At 42.2% G+C, this 18,893-nt stretch overlaps 1 protein-coding gene across 41 annotated transcripts in view; it reads right to left on the bottom strand.

Moving 5' to 3' along the window:
• The window catches only part of LRRFIP2 (LRR binding FLII interacting protein 2), a 129,543-nt gene that overhangs the window by 61,607 nt on the left and 49,043 nt on the right, over positions 1-18,893 (bottom strand). For 13 of the 41 annotated variants that reach the window (XM_065583710.1, XM_065583706.1, XM_065583716.1 and 10 more), the window contains 4 exons: positions 10,249-10,296; positions 10,116-10,160; positions 6,008-6,055; positions 5,855-5,908 (listed from right to left, as the gene is read on the bottom strand). The exons of 11 other annotated variants lie outside the window; for them this stretch is intronic. In XM_065583710.1, coding sequence (XP_065439782.1) covers positions 5,855-5,908; positions 6,008-6,055; positions 10,116-10,160; positions 10,249-10,296 — 195 coding nt within the window. The remainder of the gene's footprint in view (positions 1-5,854; positions 5,909-6,007; positions 6,056-10,115; positions 10,161-10,248; positions 10,297-18,893) is intronic. 17 more of the 41 variants (XM_065583703.1, XM_065583715.1, XM_065583711.1 and 14 more) reach the window with 5 other exon arrangements.

Below are 18,893 nucleotides of genomic sequence, written 5' to 3' on the forward strand. Positions count from 1 at the left end.
TCGGTTCAGCCTTGGCGAGCAAGAAGGCTTCGGATCTGACTGCCCTTCCACGGGGGCAGGAGTCAACGCGACCATCTCTGGCAGTGGGGCCGAAGTAGTGTGGCCCGACTTAGGTCTCACAATGGCCAGCTCCTTGGGTCTAGCCGGGGTGCGGGAACAACCCCTATCTGGCCTGCTCTTCTTCTGCGGCACCGGTGATTAAGACTGGTGCCTGCTTACGGCACGTGAGCCGCGAGTGGAGCCATGACGGTGCTGAGAGTCCTTGTCTTTACTCAGCACCAATCTCTGTGCCGACGGTGCCGGGGCTCTGCGTACCGAGGAGAAGGTACACGGCGCCAGGTCCACTGACCCGGGGTTGGACTGGGGCCAGAGTGCCGCTTCCATTAGTAGGATCTTCAGGCACTGATCTCTATCTTTCAGCATCCTGGGGCGAACCCCCCTGCAGATCCTACAGTGACCCTTTTGATGGCTCTCCCACAGACACGTCAAACACAAAGTATGAGGATCGCTTCTGAGCATACACTTGTTGCAGACCTCACAGGCTTTGAAATCAGGAGACCACAGCATCCCCTAGTGCTGGGATAGAACTGTAGGGGAAACCCCTCCAAAGGAAACTTAAGAACTAAGGGTATGTCTTCACTACCAGCTGGATCGGTGGGCAGCGATCGATCCCCGAGCGCTCTCCTGTCAACTCCTGTACTCCAGCTCTGCGAGAAGCGCAGGCAGAGTCGACGAGGGAGCGGCAGCAGTCGACTCACCGCAGTAAAGACACCACAGTAAGTCGATTTAAGTATGTCGATTTCGTAGCTGAAGTTGTGTAACTTAGATTGATCCCGCCCCCTGCGCCCTCCAGCGTAGACCAGGCCTAAGTAAAGTACCTACTAACTACTTAACACCAACTACAAAATCTAATTAATAACTATATATAGACTGACAAATGTGCTTGTCACGACAAGAGCAAGGGGAAGTTCCAGCTAACCATCACTGGCGGTAAGAAGGAACTAAGGGTCGGCAGGGCCCTATTTTCAGCACCATGATGGTGCCACTCCAGGGGGTGGTGGGACCGACCCGATGGATACTGTTAGGGGAAAAATCTTCCGGCTGCCGTGCAGGCATGCACGCGTGCACACACCTGACAGGAATTGACATGAACAAGCACTCAAATAGGAAATTAGGTTTGTAACCATTAAATTCTAAAGGATAGCAAAATCTGAAAATAAGAAAATGAAAGTTTCATACTGGCATGAAAAGTGAAAGACTTGTAGGTAGGCAAATAAAACTGCTAAACATAAAACTATTTTTGAAAAGGAGTACAATTAAGTCAAAAGGCTGGACTATTAGATATGTTCTCTACATTCACCTACCAGATAATTCTCAAAAACAAAATCAATGGATGCAAAAAAAAATCACTTTTATAGATTTAACAAACATATTACTCTCCCAGCCTCAAACATAATGGGGTACAGTACATGAAGCTGACAATGAGAGCAAAAATGAGTGTTCCAATTTTAATGGTGACCTGCAAAGAAAAAGAAAAAATTCAGCTTACTGCCTTTTTTTGCTTCTCTCTGATGGACAAACGGGGTCCAAATGTTTTTTTATTTTACTTATTTTAAAATAGAAAGGTAGGTGTTGTCTACCCTGGAAGTGTCAATGACGACTGGTAAGAGCATCACAAACACATGCTGAAAACAGCAGCAGGTCTTCCAACCAAGTCACAGATGTCAGACTTGAAATTAAATATTTCTAACTTACAAAGTAATCAGAAAAAACATTTTTTAAAAATCCAAAACAAAGCTACTCGACTTCTAGCTTTATATATATAGTAAAACAACACAAGGATATAAATCCTTTTCTGTCTCCCAGATCCTTTGCATGTCACTTTTGAATTTCACCATGAGTTGTTTTGCCAGGAATTGGAAGTCTTGCTAGCCAGAGACATACTTGTGGGGGTTTTTTGGCTGTTGCTGTTGTTTAAATGGACAATTTTGGGGGGTGCATGGGCAAATAAAATAGAACGGACTAATACTCAGAAAAACACTCAAAGAAAACCAAATTGATAGGCCCTGAGTCTGCATGACAAACATGAACCAAATTCTGCTTTTGGTTTTGCTCTACAAAGTCCACTGAGCAGAATTTTGCAGTTATTCTAAGAATTCAGTATGCCATAGCTAACTTATTTTTATAAAAAAGTTTCACAATGTAGTAAACTTGAAATTAAAATTTAGATTTACTTGATCTATATTTTTCAGCCTCCTAGTTACTATTGAAGATGGTTTTTATTTTAAATAAAAACTCTCTCTCCTCTTAATCCCATCTTTTCTCTAGCTAGGAACTACAGTGAAACTTCAATCCTCCATATAGAAGGCTTACCTAAAATAAGTGTCATATCATCAGTTTCAGAACTACATCTTCAATGCCGGACCACAAAGATACATAGTATGAAGCTGCAAAGTTGCTTAACGATATAAAGGCAATAACACTTCTTTCATATTTTAATCAAACAACCATTTGTCTAGATATTTATATGGCCCTCGTCACCACATTATTCTCAGCAAGTGCTGGAGGAACCAACTAGGGGCAGAGTTCTTCATGACCTGCTGCTCACAAACAGGGAAGAATTAGTAGGGGAAGCAAAAGTGGATGGGAACCTGGGAGGAAATGACAAGGAAGAAAGGAGAGCAGCAAAATACAGACTCTGGACTTCAGAAAAGCAGACTGACTCCCTCAGGGAACTGATGGGTAATATCCCCTGGGAGAATAACATGAGGGGGAAAGGAGTCCAGGACAGCTGGCTGTATTTTAAAGAATCCTTATTGAGGTTGCAGGAACAAACCATCCCAATGTGTAGAAAGAATAGTAAATATGGCAGGCGACCAGTTTGGCTAAACAGTGAAATCCTTAGTGATCTTAAACAAAATAGAAGCTTACAAGAAGTGAAAGATTGGACAAATGACCAGGGAGGAGTATAAAAATATTGCTCAGGCATGCATGAGTGCAATCAGGAAGGCCAAATCGCCCTTGGAGTTGCACTAGCAAGAGATGTTAAGAGTAACAAGTAGGGTTTCTTCAGGTATGTTAGCAACAAGAAGAAAGTCAAGGAAAGTGTGGGCCCCTTACTGAATGAGGGAGGCAACCTAATGACAGAGGACGTAGAAAAAGCTAATGTACTCAATGCTTTTTTTGCCTCTGTCTTCAAGAACAAGGTCAGCTCCCAGACTACTGCACTGGGCAGCACAGCATGGGGAGGAGGTGACCAGCTCTCTGTGGAGAAAGAAGTGGTTCACAACTATTTAGAAAACTGGACGAGCACAAGTCCATGAGGCCAGATGCGCTGCATCCGAGGGTGCTAAAGGAGTTAGCGGATGTGATTGCAGAGCCATTAGCCATTATCTTTGAAAACTCATGGCGATCAGGGGAGGTCCCGGATGACTGGAAAAAGACTAATGTAGTGCCCATCTTTAAAAAAGGGAAGGAGGAGGATCTGGGGAACTACAGGCCAGTCAGGCTCACCTCAGTCCCTGGAAAAATCATGGAGCAGGTCCTGAAGGAATCAATTCTGATGTACTTAGAGGAGAGGAAAATGATCAGGAACAATCAGCATGGATTCACCAAGGGCAAGTCATGCCTGACTAACCTAATTGCCTTCTATGACGAGATAACTGGCTCTGTGGATGAAGGGAAAGCAGTGGATGTGTTATTCCTTGACTTTAGCAAAGCTTTGATACAATCTCCCACAGTATTCTTGCCGACAAGTTAAAGAAGCATGGGGTGGATGAATGGACTATAAGGTGGATAGAAAGCTGGCTAGATCGTCGGGCTCAACAGGTAGCAATCAATGGCTCCATGTCTAGTTGGCAGTCAGTATCAAGCGGAGTGCCTCAAGTGTCAGTCCTGGGGCCGGTTTTGTTAAATATCTTCATTAATGATCTGGAGGATGGCGTGGACTGCACCCTCAGCAAGTTTGCAAATGACACTAAACTGGGAGGAGTGTTAGATACGCTGGAGGGTAGGGATAGGATACAGAGGGACCTAGACAAAATTAGAAGATTGGGCCAAAAGAAATCTGATGAGGTTCAACAAGGACAAGTGCAGAGTCCTGCACTTAGGACGGAAGAATCCCATGCACTGCTACAGACTAGGGACTGAATGGCTAGGAAGCAGTTCTGCAGAAAAGGACCTAGGGGTTACAGTGGATGAGAAGCTGGATGAGTCAATTGTGTGCCCTTGTTGCCAAGAAGGCTAACGGCATTTTGGTATAAGTAGGGGCATTACCAGCAGATCCAGGGATGTGATCATTCCCCTCTATTCAGCACTGGTGAGGCCTCATCTAGAGTACTATGTCCAGTTTTGGGCCCCACACTACAAGAAGGATGTGGAAAGAATTGGAAAGAGTCCAGCGGAGGGCAATGAAAATGATTAGGGGGCTAGAGCACAGGACTTACGAGGAAAGGCTGAAGGAACTGGGATTGTTTAGTCTGCAGAAGAGAAGAATGAGGGGGAATTTGATAGCTGTTTTCAACTACCTGAAAGGGGATTCCAAAGAGGATGGATCTAGATTGTTCTCAGTGGTACCAGATGACAAAACAAGGAATAATGGTCTCAAGTTGTAGTGGGGGAGGTTTAGGTTGGATATTAGGAAAAACTTTTTCACTAGGAGGGTGGTGAAGCACTGGAATGGGTTACCTAGGGATGTGGTGGAATCTCCTTCCTTAGAGGTTTTTAAAGTCAGGCTTGATGAAGCTCTGTCTGGGATGATTTAGTTGGGGAATGGTCCTACTTTGAGCAGGGGGTTGGACTATATGACCTCCTGAGGTCCCGTCCAACCCTGGTATTCTATGATCTGAGTACCTGCCAAAAAACCAAACAACACGATTCTTACCCCCTACCCCCTCGGTTCTATTAAAGGAAGTAGTACTTTTTCTAGTGGCTATGTTTTAAGCTTGGTTTAATTGGAAGCCTTTTGCCAACCCTCAATTATGGAAGAAATCCTTAGTGTTAAATATTAGATGTAATTTTTGTAAAGGCCAAGGCATTTGTTTATATTAGCAACTGTGATCTACAAAAGGCAACAGATAATACACACTGTATCTTCCTGCATCAAGCCCAATTTCATTCCAATCTGTACTAAACTATGTCAGATTATGTTCTAGGACATCAAGCTGTAACATATCAAATACACCACTGAAAGTTGTAATGGTTCATAGGGAAATGTTTATGATCTCACTGGCAATGAACTCTTCCATTTTTCCTCTGAGAAGACAGCTACCAGTTTACAAGTGTAAGGTGTCACCAGCCTATTTCCTTTCTGATGCATAGGAATGCTCTCTCAACCTCAAATACGGGTAAACCGGAGAAATGGGATATCTACTTCTCACAATATGCAGGCACCAAGCCACACCACAGTTCTCTTCCTTATGAAATGTCCCTTTCAATAGAAATGTAATGACTCTGTCACTCCCCTGCTCCAGCTATTATACTAATGTTTATATTTGGCAACACTGTCTTCATGCTTCTAGCTGAACTTTTTAAAGTAACACCTGGTAACAGTGATGGAGTTCTATATATGTACTCTTTTTCAAGATTTAAAAAAAGTATGTCATTCATTTTCAACTTTAAACCGTTTTTTAAGGAAGGAAAACCTTGTACAGCAACTTCTACAGTTGAACTGTTTGAGCAAATACTCATTTTTTAAATTTTATTACAGCTGATTTAATTTTTCTGAAGCAGAAACAAAAATCTACAGTTCATGTATTTATCACTAGAGTGACCTACAGTGCAACTGCTCACGATAATTATTGAGAATTAGTCAAGTAAGAAAAAAAACCCCACAAAATCATGCAAGAGGGCTCACCACAGGACTACTTCGAGCTGAGCTTGCTCTTGAAGAATAACTGTATTCAGATGGCTACAGACAGAAATTATGAGGAAGTAAGTTTTTATAATTTTCAATCATCTTTACATTAGTAACACAAATGTTTTCAGAAAAGAACCTAATTACACTTACAGTGTGAGAGTTATATGAGCTATATAATCCATCGCCACACAATGATGCCTGGGAAACAAAGGAAATGGATCGTTTATATCTAGTGTCAAAGTAATTAAAATGTGACATCCTCAAGTCATACAAGATAATAATTCTACTCCTGTGTAATCCAATTTCATGCTTATGATAGTCAGTTTCCATGCATTTTCCACCAAAGGCTGTACTTTTTGAAAGGGGGTAGGGCCAAACTTGTATTTCCTTTTGGCATCATTTCCTCCCATCATGCAGGGAATTCTCTCTCTAAGAGGAAATATGACTATTCTGTTAAAGCTATTTTTAAATAGTATTTTAAACCGTAACTATGTTTAACCAAAACTGAAAATTTAAAGTGTAATTTAAGCTTATTTAGCTGTTTATCTTTTTGAATTTCACTCAGCTTGAACAAAAACTAGACGAGTGTTTCACTGAAGATGCTACCTATGCCTACAAGAAGGCTTCTCCCATTGGCATAGATAATCCACCTCCACAAGAGGCGGTAGCTATGTTGACAAACGAAGCCCTCCTGCAGTACAGTAACTCCTCACTTAAAGTCATCCTGGTTAACGTTATGTTGCTGATCAATTAGATTGCAGCTGTGCAATGCTCCCTTATAAAGTTGTTTGGCAGCTGCCTGCTTTGTCCTCTGCTTGCAGAAAAAGCAGCCCGTTGGAGCTAGCTGGTGGGGGCTTGGAACCAGGGTGGACTGGCAGCCCCCACTCCCCTAAGTTCCTTGTGCAGCCGCCCAGCAGGCTATCAATTACTAGCAGTTCAGCTCCCCCCACTGCCATGTGCTGCTCCTGCCCTCTGCCTTGGAGCTGCTCCCGGGAGCCTCCTACTTGCTGTGTAAAGGGGGGGGATGAGGGCGGCTAATGTCAGGGTGTCCCCCTCCCCACTGCTCCTGCCCCTCGCTTACCCCATCTCCATAGAGCGGGGGGACAACATGACAGGGCTCAGGACAAAGGAAGCTTTAAATTGTTTGTTTAAAACTTATAGAGTGTGTGTGTGTGTGTGTGTGTGTGTGTGTGTGTGTGTGTGTGTGTGTGTGTGTGTGTGTGTGTGTGTGTGTGTGTGTGTGTGTGTAATATATATAAAGTCTTTTGTCCGGTGAAAAAAGTTTCCCTAGATCCAAACCCCCCCTCCCACCCCGCATTTACATTAATTCTTATGGGGAAACTGGATTCGCTTAACATCGTTTCGCTTAAAGTCGCATTTTTCAGGAACATAACTACAACATTAAGCAAGGAGTTACTGCAATGACAACTTCAAGAGATCAAAAATCATGAGATTTTTTAAAAAGATTGTATTGTTTTTCTTAGGTCAGTCTCTTGATTTTTCAACTGCCCCTGCCCATCCCCAGAGTGTGTGCATGTGACAATTAGTGTTGCTCACTAGATGTACTAGATAAGTTGATTTTGGCCCCTGCTGCAGGAGCTCTCACCCCCACATCTGCCCATCTCCTGCCCAGCAATTAATCCTGTCCTCTAAAAGAACAGGAGTACTTGGGGCACCTTAGAGACTAACAGATTTATTAGAGCATAAGCTTTCGTGGACTACAGCCCACTCCTCTAGTCACTCATCAGTTCTGTCTCCACCCAACTCCCCTCAATTCAGCTCCCCTTCAGTTCAGTTCCCTCGCCCCATCACCACCATCCCATCAGTTCAGCCCCTGACCCCCATTAACCCCCACTGCCATCAGTTCAGCACTCACCCCATCTGTTCAGAACCCACAATCAATACAGACCCCTCCCCTCCCCATGTCAGCTTCCAGGCCATAGCTCCAGCCAGTACAGCTACTTCTAACTAAAATTAATCCTGACTCATGATCTGTAGCTAGAACTCTCAAATGTCAGGATATTTTTTCCTTAGAAATCATGACTCTCACAATTCATTCACGAGAATTGTCTCTCTGCTCACGTTAACAGCACTGTCTAGACGGGCGGTTAGGTCAATATAACTACATTGTTCGGGGTACTATGTCACTCAGACGTCATTATACTGACCTATCCCCCTGTGCAGACCATGCTATGTCAATGGGAGGGCTTCTCCTGTCAACATAGCTTTCTCCTTGTTTGGCTTACAGCTTGTTGCTTATTGTAACTTGTTGCTTTTTTTTTTTTTAAATCAGCTCCAGGCAAGCAGGGGTGGGGGTGGGGGGGAAATAGTGAGGGGTGCCCAGCGGTCCCACCACAGTCCCAGACGGCACACCGGGGGGAATCTAGTCACAGAGTGTTGGGGTTCTTAGGGATTGGCTTGTTTTGGCCTTGTTTTGAAATGGGATTAGCTTGATTTTTGGCTTATTGTGAAAGTCAGGGTGCTTATTTACCACATGAAAGTTGGCAACTGTGCGCCTAACTCTCTAAACAACTTAAACAGTATTCTGATCCTCAGACCTTCTGCGAGGTTATATCACAAAAGGAAAATTTCAGAGTTCTGGTCATATACTGCTTACATTATGCTGAAGAGGAGCTTTTCTCTTAAGATATGTGCCGACATTTAAAACCGCTTGACAGTACTGGAGACAAAGTTTTAAAGCAAACTCATTTTTAGGTTGTGTGGCAGTAACAAGGGAAATAGTAAAGGAAGAGTGTCAAATATCAGAGGGTAGCTGTGTTAGTCGGTATGCACAAAAACAACAAGGAATCCGGTGGCACCTTAAAGACTAACAGATTTATTTGGGCATAAGCTTTCGTGGGTAAAAACCCCACTTCTTCAGATGCATAGAGTGAAAGTTACAGATGCAGACATTATATAATGACACATGAAGAGAAGGGAGTACCTCACAAGTGGAGAACCAGTGTTGACAGGGCCAAGTAAAGGAAGAGTGACTTTCATATTTGGGACCTGTCATCCTTTACTGTGTGCCATTAAATCATTAAAATGACTGAAGAAGAAATAGTTTGATGCACAGCAATTTTGTTTTCCTTTATCTTTGGAATTTCATAGTATTTTGCAAGCTAATAATTAGCCTATATTAACAATTAAGAATATTTTGGCAGGAGGAGGAATGGGGAGAAAGATTAAGGTGACATTTAAAAGTGACTCATTTTGCTCTGAACTGAATGGTATAACAATCTGATTAAATGTACACCAGTTGTGTTAACACACAGTCAAATCACCATGTTAGTTTTTTTTTTTTTTGCAAGGTGATAGTTGGAAGAGATAAATGTGCATCCAAAATCAGGATAAGATCTCATGTATCATATGCAGAGCTAGTGGCTTCGGGAACAAATTAAAGACTTTTAGTTATTCTTTTTATTGTCCCAAATTCTCAAAGAAGCTTAAGGCCCTCTTGTTCTAGGTGTTGTATAAATAACTGAAACACCAAATAAAAAAGTCACCACAAGGTAGAGCAGTTTGAAGTTGTCTCACCAATTTAACATTACTTAGACACACTTTTTTTGTATGTATTATTTAAAGGCGGCCAGCAAAGGAAACAAAATTGGAGGCCTGAGGGGGTTTTCTTAAAGAAAAAGTTAAAAAAAACAAAAACGAACGCAGGGGTTGTGTGTCACTTTTAACACTGGAATTTCATTCTTTATATAGGCAGTAAGATGGGGGAAAAAAATCACTAGAGAACTAATGAAATGTGACATCAAAAGATCAAAAACTGAAAGTTAATCTACTGGGAAAAGAAGATGATCAGGGTTTAAATTTTCTTTTTACGAATACATTAACTGCAATGACTAATTAACATTTTGGATAAAGAAAGGTTTTGTTAAAAAAGCAGCAGCATTGCTCCTTAAATTAAGAGGGTAGAGTTGGCAATTAACATCCCTAACACTCCCTAGCAAAACCAGAACAGATGACGTTTGATATCCCTGATATTTCTAAAGTAAAACACAAGCAGAAAAAAGCCTCCTGCATTCCAGCCTCTCTTGATAAAGAAATGAGCCGCAAGCCCAATTTAAAAAAAATCTTGTGGAAATCACCTTTCAGAACATCTTCTATATTCCTATACATTTCACATTATCTGAGTCATGCAAGCTTTAGCTTTATTTTAAAATACAGCAGGAATGCATACGCAGTATGCTCAAACCACAGTCATTTGAATGCAGGTTTAAGGCAACCATGCAAATGGACTCATACAAACCAAACTAGCACTTCTTATCAAACCCGTGTTTACAGTAGGAGACACCTATAAAGAAAAGCATAATTATTTTTATTTAAAAAAAATTATTAACATACCAAAAGTTAGCCAAAAAGCTTTTCCATACTGTACTAACCCTGTAGGTCTTAGTACTTGCCAAAGGATCACTGTAGAGAGAAGAGGACTGTGATGGGGGGGAAAAAATAACAATTTTGGCTGCAGTACAAAGAAAGGTTTAAATCCATTGTTTTAGATTTGCAATGAAGCTCTTGAAACTTAATGAAACAGGTAAAACTTAGATCTAGTACAATAACATTTTAAATAAACCACACATCTTGACGTACAGAAGTCTATAATATGCTAATTAAAAAGTTACTATTTCTATGGTAAAAAAGTGGCAAGAAAAAAAAAGCATGAAACAGAGGACTGAATGGCTCGGTCATGCAGTTTCTCCCCTTGGTATGAATATAAATCTGACCAAAGTCTACAATAGACAGAAATTATCCTCTGATGGTAGACCAGAAGTTTATTATTTGCATTATGATAGCACTTACAGTCCCCTATCATTGATCTGGGCCCTATCATACTATGCTCTGTGTAGGGCATGTGTAAAAAGTTCCTGGTTTCAGAGTTCTGCTACTAAAGAAAAGACAGCTATCTGTATAGTAGCTGTTTGAGATGTGGGTGCAGACACTTATTCCACTCAGGTGTGTGCACGCCCCATACACAGAAGCTGAAGAACTTTGCCTAGCAGTACCCGTAGCCTCTCTCCTGGTTATTTAAAGGGCAGTGTCACCCCGATCCTCCCAGTTCCTTCGCACCGAGCATCAAGAGATGGGACTCTTATACAGAAAGCACTATGGGTGAGTTATGGAATACACATCTCATCCATATCTCAAAGAACAGTAGTTATCGTCCAGGTAGGTAACCATCTTTTCATCTTTGATTGGTTCAGTCGCAGTATTCCACTCAGGTGATTCACAAGCTATATCAATGGGAAGTGGTCTCAAAATCTATTTAAAGAACAACTGCAGAACTGCCTTCCCAAAGTTTGCATCTGATGTAAATGGAACCATAATAGCATAGCATTTGGTAAAAGTACATACACAGGAGACTAGGTGCAGATGTCCAATATCAAAACATCATTGATAAATATTATTGATGTCGCTTGAGCCCTAGTTGAATGAGCCCATAGTCTTTGTGAAGCCTGAACTACTCCATATGCTGTCATAATACAGGAAGTTATCTGGAAATAGTCTGTGTGGAGACCACGTGATTCTTCATCCTGTCTGCATAGGAGACAGAAAGAAGTTGAACAAATAAATGGTTTAGTCCTCTCCAAATAAAAAGACACCGTCTCTTAGCCAACAAATGAAGGTACTGCTCTTCTGCACTTGAATGTGGTGGCTTAGGAAAGAATACCGGTTATTTGTGAAACTACTTTATACAAAAATTTAGTATGCAGCCCTGGGACTACTGAGTCTTTGAAAAACTGAGTAAATGGGTGGCTCTGCCATTAAAGCCTGCAGCTTACTTACTCTTCCTGCAGATGTGAAAACATGACAGGCACAGGAAAGAGGGAGAACAAGTGCCAAGGGCTCAAACAGAGAACCCATAAGGGCAGCCAGCACAATATTAAGGTCCCACAAAGGAACTGCTTCTTTCACCAGTGTGAAAAAAACAAATGATTTCTTAGACACCTTACCACTACAGAGTTTGAAAAAATTGACTTCCTTTGGATCGGAGTATGGAATGTCGAGATCGCTGCTAAGTGGATCCTCAATGAACTGAGACACATACCAGAAGACCGAAGGTGTAATAGATACTCTGAAATGCCCTGAATGCAGGCTAGCATCAGTTGATTCCCCTCGGCCAATGACCAAACCAAAAACCGTTTCCACTTGGCCAAATAGGTAGCTCTAATGAAGGGTCTTCTACTATTGAGTAGCACTTGTTTAACAGCTTCCAAACAGCATTGTTCTTCTTCATCTAGCCATGCCATGAGCTGCAGATTGCTTAATGCTGGAAAATCAAACTTGACCATGGTGCAGAGTTAGTAGGTTGGGATAGAGAGAAAGAGATATGGGATGTCAAACAGATAGACTGAGGAGGTCGGATAAACAACTTTGTCTTGGCCAACTTCATGCAATAAGAATTAGTTTGGAATGATCCAGCTTCAGTTTGAGAATAAGATGAGAAACAAGTGGGATTGGGGAAAAGGAATACATCAGTGCTAGTCCCCAATTCAGGTGGAAGGCATCAGTTAAGGAGCCTGGACTGAGACCCACTTGAAAGCAAAATTGAAAGCACTTCTTGTTATCTCATTACAAACAGGTCAATAGCCAAGATGCCCTATTCTGCGAAGATGGACCTCAGCAAACTGATCTTCAGAGACTATTCACGATTCTTGGAGAAATTCCTGCTGATGTGATCAGCCAAATGATTCTGGACCTCTGGTAAATGAGATTCCATGTCTTCGCCTCCATATTTAAGCATCTCAGGATGAATGCCATCCAAATAAGGTGACTTCTTGTTTTTCCATCTTCTGCAATGCTTTTTTTACTTCTTCGATTTTTACCTCAGATACATCTATATCTAGGTCTCATGATTTATCATTGTTAAATTCCAGTCTTGTAATTGGTTCTGATTGGTTTAGCACGTCTTTGAGGTGTTCCACCCATCTAATTTCTTGTTCCTTCAGTGTTTTCAACATTTCTCCTTGTTTCCCTTTCCCTGGGTCACTTCTGAATTTTGATCCATATCCTATTAACTGTTTCAGGATCTTGTATGGTTTCTTTACCTTGATTTTTCAGCTTCATTAGCCTTACTTTCTATCCAATTTCGCTTATCTTTTTTGCATTGTTTCTTTACTGCTTTGTCAAGGTTTCTGTAGGTTTGTTTTGTTTCATAAGTTGCATGTTTTAGTACTAGAGCCTTTTGTTTTCTTTTGTCTATAATTGTCAATGTTTCTTTTGAGATCCACTATTCTTTATTGCTTCCTCTCCTTCTACCAATTATCTTTTCAGCTGCTTCTAGCACAGCTGTTTTGAAAAGATCCCAGTATTTTTCCCCTTTGTTTTCTTCAAGATTTTTAAGAGCCTCAGACCTATTCTTGACCTCTATCTGGTACTCTTTTCGTATCCTGCAATCTTGTAGTTTCTGTGTATTGAATAATATGAGTCTGTGTTCTCTCTTTTTAAGTGCTTTAAACTTCAATTTGATGTTTGCTTTCAGCAAAATAGTGATTGCTCCCGATATCTGCTCCTCTGAATACTCTTGTGTCTAACACTGACGTTTTCCACCTGACTAACACAGATATAGTTGATCTCATTTTGTGTACTGCCATCTGGTGAAGTCTTTTTGTGTATGTTTTTGTGTTGGAAGAAAGATTTGCAGATGCTAAGATTATTTTCAGCACAACATTCAAGAAGTTTTGTGCCATTGTCATTGTTCCAGTTGTATGTGGGCCGATGACTGTTTCCCAACCTCCTCTTTAGTTTCCGATCTGGGCAAACGAAAGTAAAAAAAGCATTGCAGAAGCTGAAAAATAAGGCACCTGGTTCGGATGGCATTCATCCTGAGATGCTTAAATATGGAGGTCACGACGTGGAATCACTCAGCTGTGCAACAAAATATGGACGAAGGAGAAAGTGCCAGAAGAATGGACCCTCGGTATCGTAAGCAAGTTACCAAAGAAAGGTGATCTAAACAATTGTTCAAATTGGAGGGGAGTAACACTTATCTGTCACAGGAAAAGTATTAGCAGCAGTCCTCCTGAACAGAAAGAAAGGAAAGATGGATACCATACTACGTGAACAACGATCTGGATTTAGAGAAGGGAGTTCGTGCACTGTCATTATTTTCACCCTGAGACCGATTATTGAGAACACAATTGAATTCCAAGGCAGCCTTGCCATCAATTTTGTGGACCTTCAAAAGACATTCGATAGTGTAAACAGAGAAACAATGTGAAAATTGTGTAATATGGAAGTCCAACAAAATTAATTATGAAGGCATTCTACACGAACTCAAAATGCTGAATTAAAATGGAAAATGGATTGAACAAGCCATTCAACATCAAGACAGGTGTAAGGTAGGGGTGCATCCTGTCTCCTTTTTTGTTTATGCTAGCCATCGACTATGGATTAAAACAATGGCCTAAAATGGAACAATTCAAGGCTATTTGATCTAGACTTTGCTGACAACATCGCTCTTATCAATGAAGATGCCCACAGACTACAAAAATGGACAAACCAAGTAAAAAGTAATGGAGAAGGTAGGTTTGAGATACAATGCAAAGAAATGTAAAGTCATGTTAATGGGGACTATAGGGACAGAAATCAAAATCAAAGACGAGAAACTGGAGAAGGTAGACAATTTTACATATCTTGGAAGTACCATCAGCCAAGATGGTACTAGTTCTGAGGAAAGAAAGAAAGAAGAATCGGGAAGGCAAACGCTGCATTTGGATGACTCAAAAACATCTCCCTCAAAACAAAACTGAACATGTACAAATTGTTTTCACCATCACAACATATAGCAGTGAGACATGGCAATTTACCAAGAAAGATATGCAAAAGCTGGATGCATTTAATCACAAAATGTCTGAGAAGAATATTGTGAACAACATATAGAGATAGGAAGACAAATGAAGTCGGAAAAATTACTGGACAAGGTACCCTCTCACAAATAATCTACAAAAGAAGTCATCAGTGACTGGGACACGTGCTGAGAATGGAAAAAGAACGCTTACCAAATACCGCCCTTGAACGGAAGCCAGAAAACGCAAGAAGAAAGAGAGGAAGACCATGAATAACATGGAAACGAACAGTTCTGAATGACATCAAGTACCTCGACATAAAATGGAAAGATTTGGAGAGAAGGGCAGTTGACAGGCAAGGATGGCAAGTGTGGTTAGCCCAATGTGCAGCAAAGCACGGGATGGACTAAGGTCTAAGTCTAAAGGTAAATGAGTGGCTGTGGGAATGTTGCTCTCCTTCATGCAGCACTGCCAAAATTTTATTGCTTCCTGACAAAGCTGGTTGGACCGTACTCCTCCCTGCTTGTCCACATAATACATTGTGGTGTTATTAGTAACTATATGAAACAGTGTCCTTGATCTGTGACCAAAAAGCTCGGCATGCATTGTAAGCAGGGCTTTGGAGTGGAGCCCGGAGCTGGAGCGCAGACCAGTAGGTTTTTGCCCGGAGCTGGAGCGGAGCCGGAGCAATTCAAAAATTTGATTGCTCCAAATCCCTGACTGTAAGTGGCTCAAAGCTCCAGGATGTTGATACAAAGGGATGCTTCCTGTTCTGTCCACAAACCTTGAACCTTCAATGTCCGCAGGTGCACTCCCCTACTTAGCATGGAGGCATCAATAACTATGGTCCTGTCCAGAGGAGGATGGGCAAAGGAATCACCCTCACCAATATTGATCTGATCTGTCCACTGCTGTAGGGACTTGAGGATGGCAGTGGCACCTGCAGTAGGCCATCTAGATAATACTTAGTCCTGCCATGAGTGCAGGGGATTGGACTAGATGACGTCTCAAGGTCCCTTCCAGTCCTATGATTCTATGATCTAGTAACTGACAATTAAGGCGATATACCAACTTCAACCAGCTCTACAGAGAACAAAGGCGCAATCTTGCAAGCTGGACCATAAATTCATGCCACATTATAGCCTAGCAATCTCAGACATACATGTATCATAGTTGAAAGATGAGAGCAGAGCCACATGCATAGGTGACAAACTTCTTAAAATCGTTCATTAGGCAGAAACACCCTCAAACTCAGATTCTAGTAGGGCCCAATGAATTTGATTTTTTGTGTTCGTATTAATGTTGACATCTCTTTGTTCAAAATCAGATCCAGATGATCAAAGAGATGCAACATGAACTGAACATGACAGAGGATTTGGTCTCTGGACTTGCCCGTCACTAAACAATCATCTAGGTATGGAAAAACATGAATTCCTCTTTTGCTGAGATATTCTTCTACAACAGTCACACATTTGGTAAATACCCGTGGAGCCAAGGAAAAAGGGAAGCATAGTGTACTGATAATGCAGACCGGTTACTACAAATCTGAGAAACCTCCTATGGCTTGGGAAAATAGCCACATGGAAGTAAGTATCCTGAAGATCAAAGGTGGCAAAACAGATATTGTGATTCAAAGTGGGGAGAGTAGTAGCAAAGATAACCATGAAGAATCTCATGTAGTTGATGTATTTGTTGAGACCGCGGAGATCAAGGATAGGTCTCACCCCTACCTTGGACTTGGATCAGGAAGGATCATGAATAGAATCCCCTTCTCCGATTCTGAAGGGGAACCACCTCTTTAGCCCCTGAAGCCTGGAGAGTCTGCACCTGCTGCAGGAGCAGAGATTCGTGAGGGGTTCCCCAATAAGGGACAGGGTGGGAGAGTGGGAAGAAGGAATGGACAGGAATTGAATGGCATAACCCAGAGTGCCTAAGACACACTTGTCCACGGTTATTGACTCGCAAGCCCTGTAGACATGTGATAGCCTGCCCCAAGATGGGAAAGTAATTACTTGAAGCTTGGTAAATGGAATGTAAACCTTGAAGAGTTAAATTGACTGCTTGCCTGAAACTGATTGAAGACAGGCTGAATGGTTGAAATTGAGGCCATAAGACCTTCACCTTCATGATGCGCGTCCCTCCTGTCTAGTGAGATAATTCAACCTAAAGAACCACTGAGGTCAATATTGTTGCTGTTGCCCTGGGAAGCAAAGCCTCTTTATTGCCTGAGTAAAAATCCCCAATGAGCGCAATGTATCTCGAGTCCTAAAAGGAATGTAGTGTTTCATCAATTTTCTCCAAAAACAAAAAAATATCAATCAAAAGGTAAGTACTCAATCATCTATTGAACCTCAGAAGCTATACCAGAGTTCTGCAACCATGATGCCCTTCTCGTTGTTACAGTAGAGGCCATAACTCTAGAGGAAGCATCTGTCATGTCCAAAGCTGACTGTAGTGATGTCTTCACCACTAAATGGCCTTCCACAATGGAAACCTTAAAACTCTTCTCTGGAGGATTCTGGCAACTGATCCGTAAATTTTGCTATCACTTCCCAATTATAAATTATATAATTTTATAATTCGATAAAAGTGCTTGCTGATTGGCAACACACATTTCTAAGGATGAAGTAGAATAAATTTTCCACCCTGAATAGTCCCGTCTTTTACAGCCCTTGTCCTTTGGTGTCGACTTGCATCTCTCCACCTTAACCTCTCATTATCTGCCCTTATCATAAGAAAGTTAGGTGCTGGATTTGAACAGAAACACTCAATTATTCACGGGCATGCAGTACATTTTACTGTGGGTGGTAACATCTCTGGGGTGTTCCATAGAGTCTTGGCAGATTCCAGGATCAGTTCATTTATTGGGAGAGCCACTCTCCCGAGCTGAGGACTGGAGAATATCCAACAATCTATGGGTGTTCTCCTGAACAAACGCAGCCTGATTATCCAAGCCTGAAGCAAGCTGAACCAATGGACTCTCCTGTGGTGCTTGTAACAACGGCTTAGGCTGACCCAGTTTAGCAGGAGCAACCCCCTTCTCTCCTGCTGAACCTCCAGTGCTGCAGCCACAGGCTACCAGCAGAGTAAGTGACTTCACTCTGGATTAAGCCAAGGATCGGGACCTTACTAACCATGGAACTTCCCAGAGGCTCAGAGGAAGCCACTCTGGGTAGGGGTATGGTGTGGGTGGTCATAAACCTCCTCCCTGCTATGAAAGCAGTGCCAATCTCAGTACTGATAGTGATGCTCAATGACCAGCAAGAGCAGTATCAAGAAGGTGAGGGAGTGGAGGAAGATGTCTCTGAGACCAACCCTGAAGAACTTTCCAAGTAGTCCAGAGATATTGGAGGAGCCACACCCTGGAAGGGCCTGTAAATGTCCAGACTCATCCAAAGTTTGGAATGTAGGATGCATCATTACCAATAAAGATAAAGCAGTTGGAGCTTTAAGGAATGATAGAGGCCTCACACTTGGTACAGGAGCAGACATCAGTACTGAAGTTCAAGCTGGCACCAATTCCACAGATGCAGTGTGTGCTGGAGTCATCATCAGCAACAAAGACAGTACCCTGTGCTGACAAGCCCCTGGGTATCAAAAAGGCAGGCAACCTCAACACTACATCCTGAATTGGAGGAGTCGCAGAAGACGGTGCCGACAATAACAAGTCTGCAACCAGATGGGGATGACAACACCAAAAAGCCATCACAGCTTAACATTCCTGAATTAGTGGAGAGTCAGGAACAGACAGGCTAATCAAGTCCAATGCTGCCTGATACACCACAGGAGTTGAAAGAGTCAGTGCAGACACTGACACCATCAGTACTGGACTCAATAGATGCCCCACGGATGATATCAGAGTCAATGGTATGGAGTCCACTTGCTTTCGTCTCAATATCAGAGAGCAGCCCTGCTCTCTCACATACCGGATAAATCATGGTGCCAATCTGCAATCCTCTTACAAGGGGAGGAATCTCTCTTAGCTCTGGAACAGCCCCAGTCTGTTTTATGAGACTGTTCTTTAGAAATACCTGAGGGAGAAGAACAGTCTCTCTTCCTCCTGGGAGAGGAATCCAAAAGTGGCCAAACAGCCCATGTCAGCTCTGATGCCCTTGGGCATGGGAGCTGAAATTGTGGAGGTCCCCAATTTTGAAAGCAGGCCTCATGGCCTGCTCCAGAAGGTACTACTTCAAGCAAAAGTCTCTGGCCATATGCTTTCTCTCGAACTCACAGATGGAACA

Source organism: Chrysemys picta, chromosome 2 (genome assembly GCF_011386835.1).
Source record: "Chrysemys picta bellii isolate R12L10 chromosome 2, ASM1138683v2, whole genome shotgun sequence".
Classification (NCBI taxonomy): Eukaryota; Metazoa; Chordata; order Testudines; family Emydidae; genus Chrysemys; species Chrysemys picta.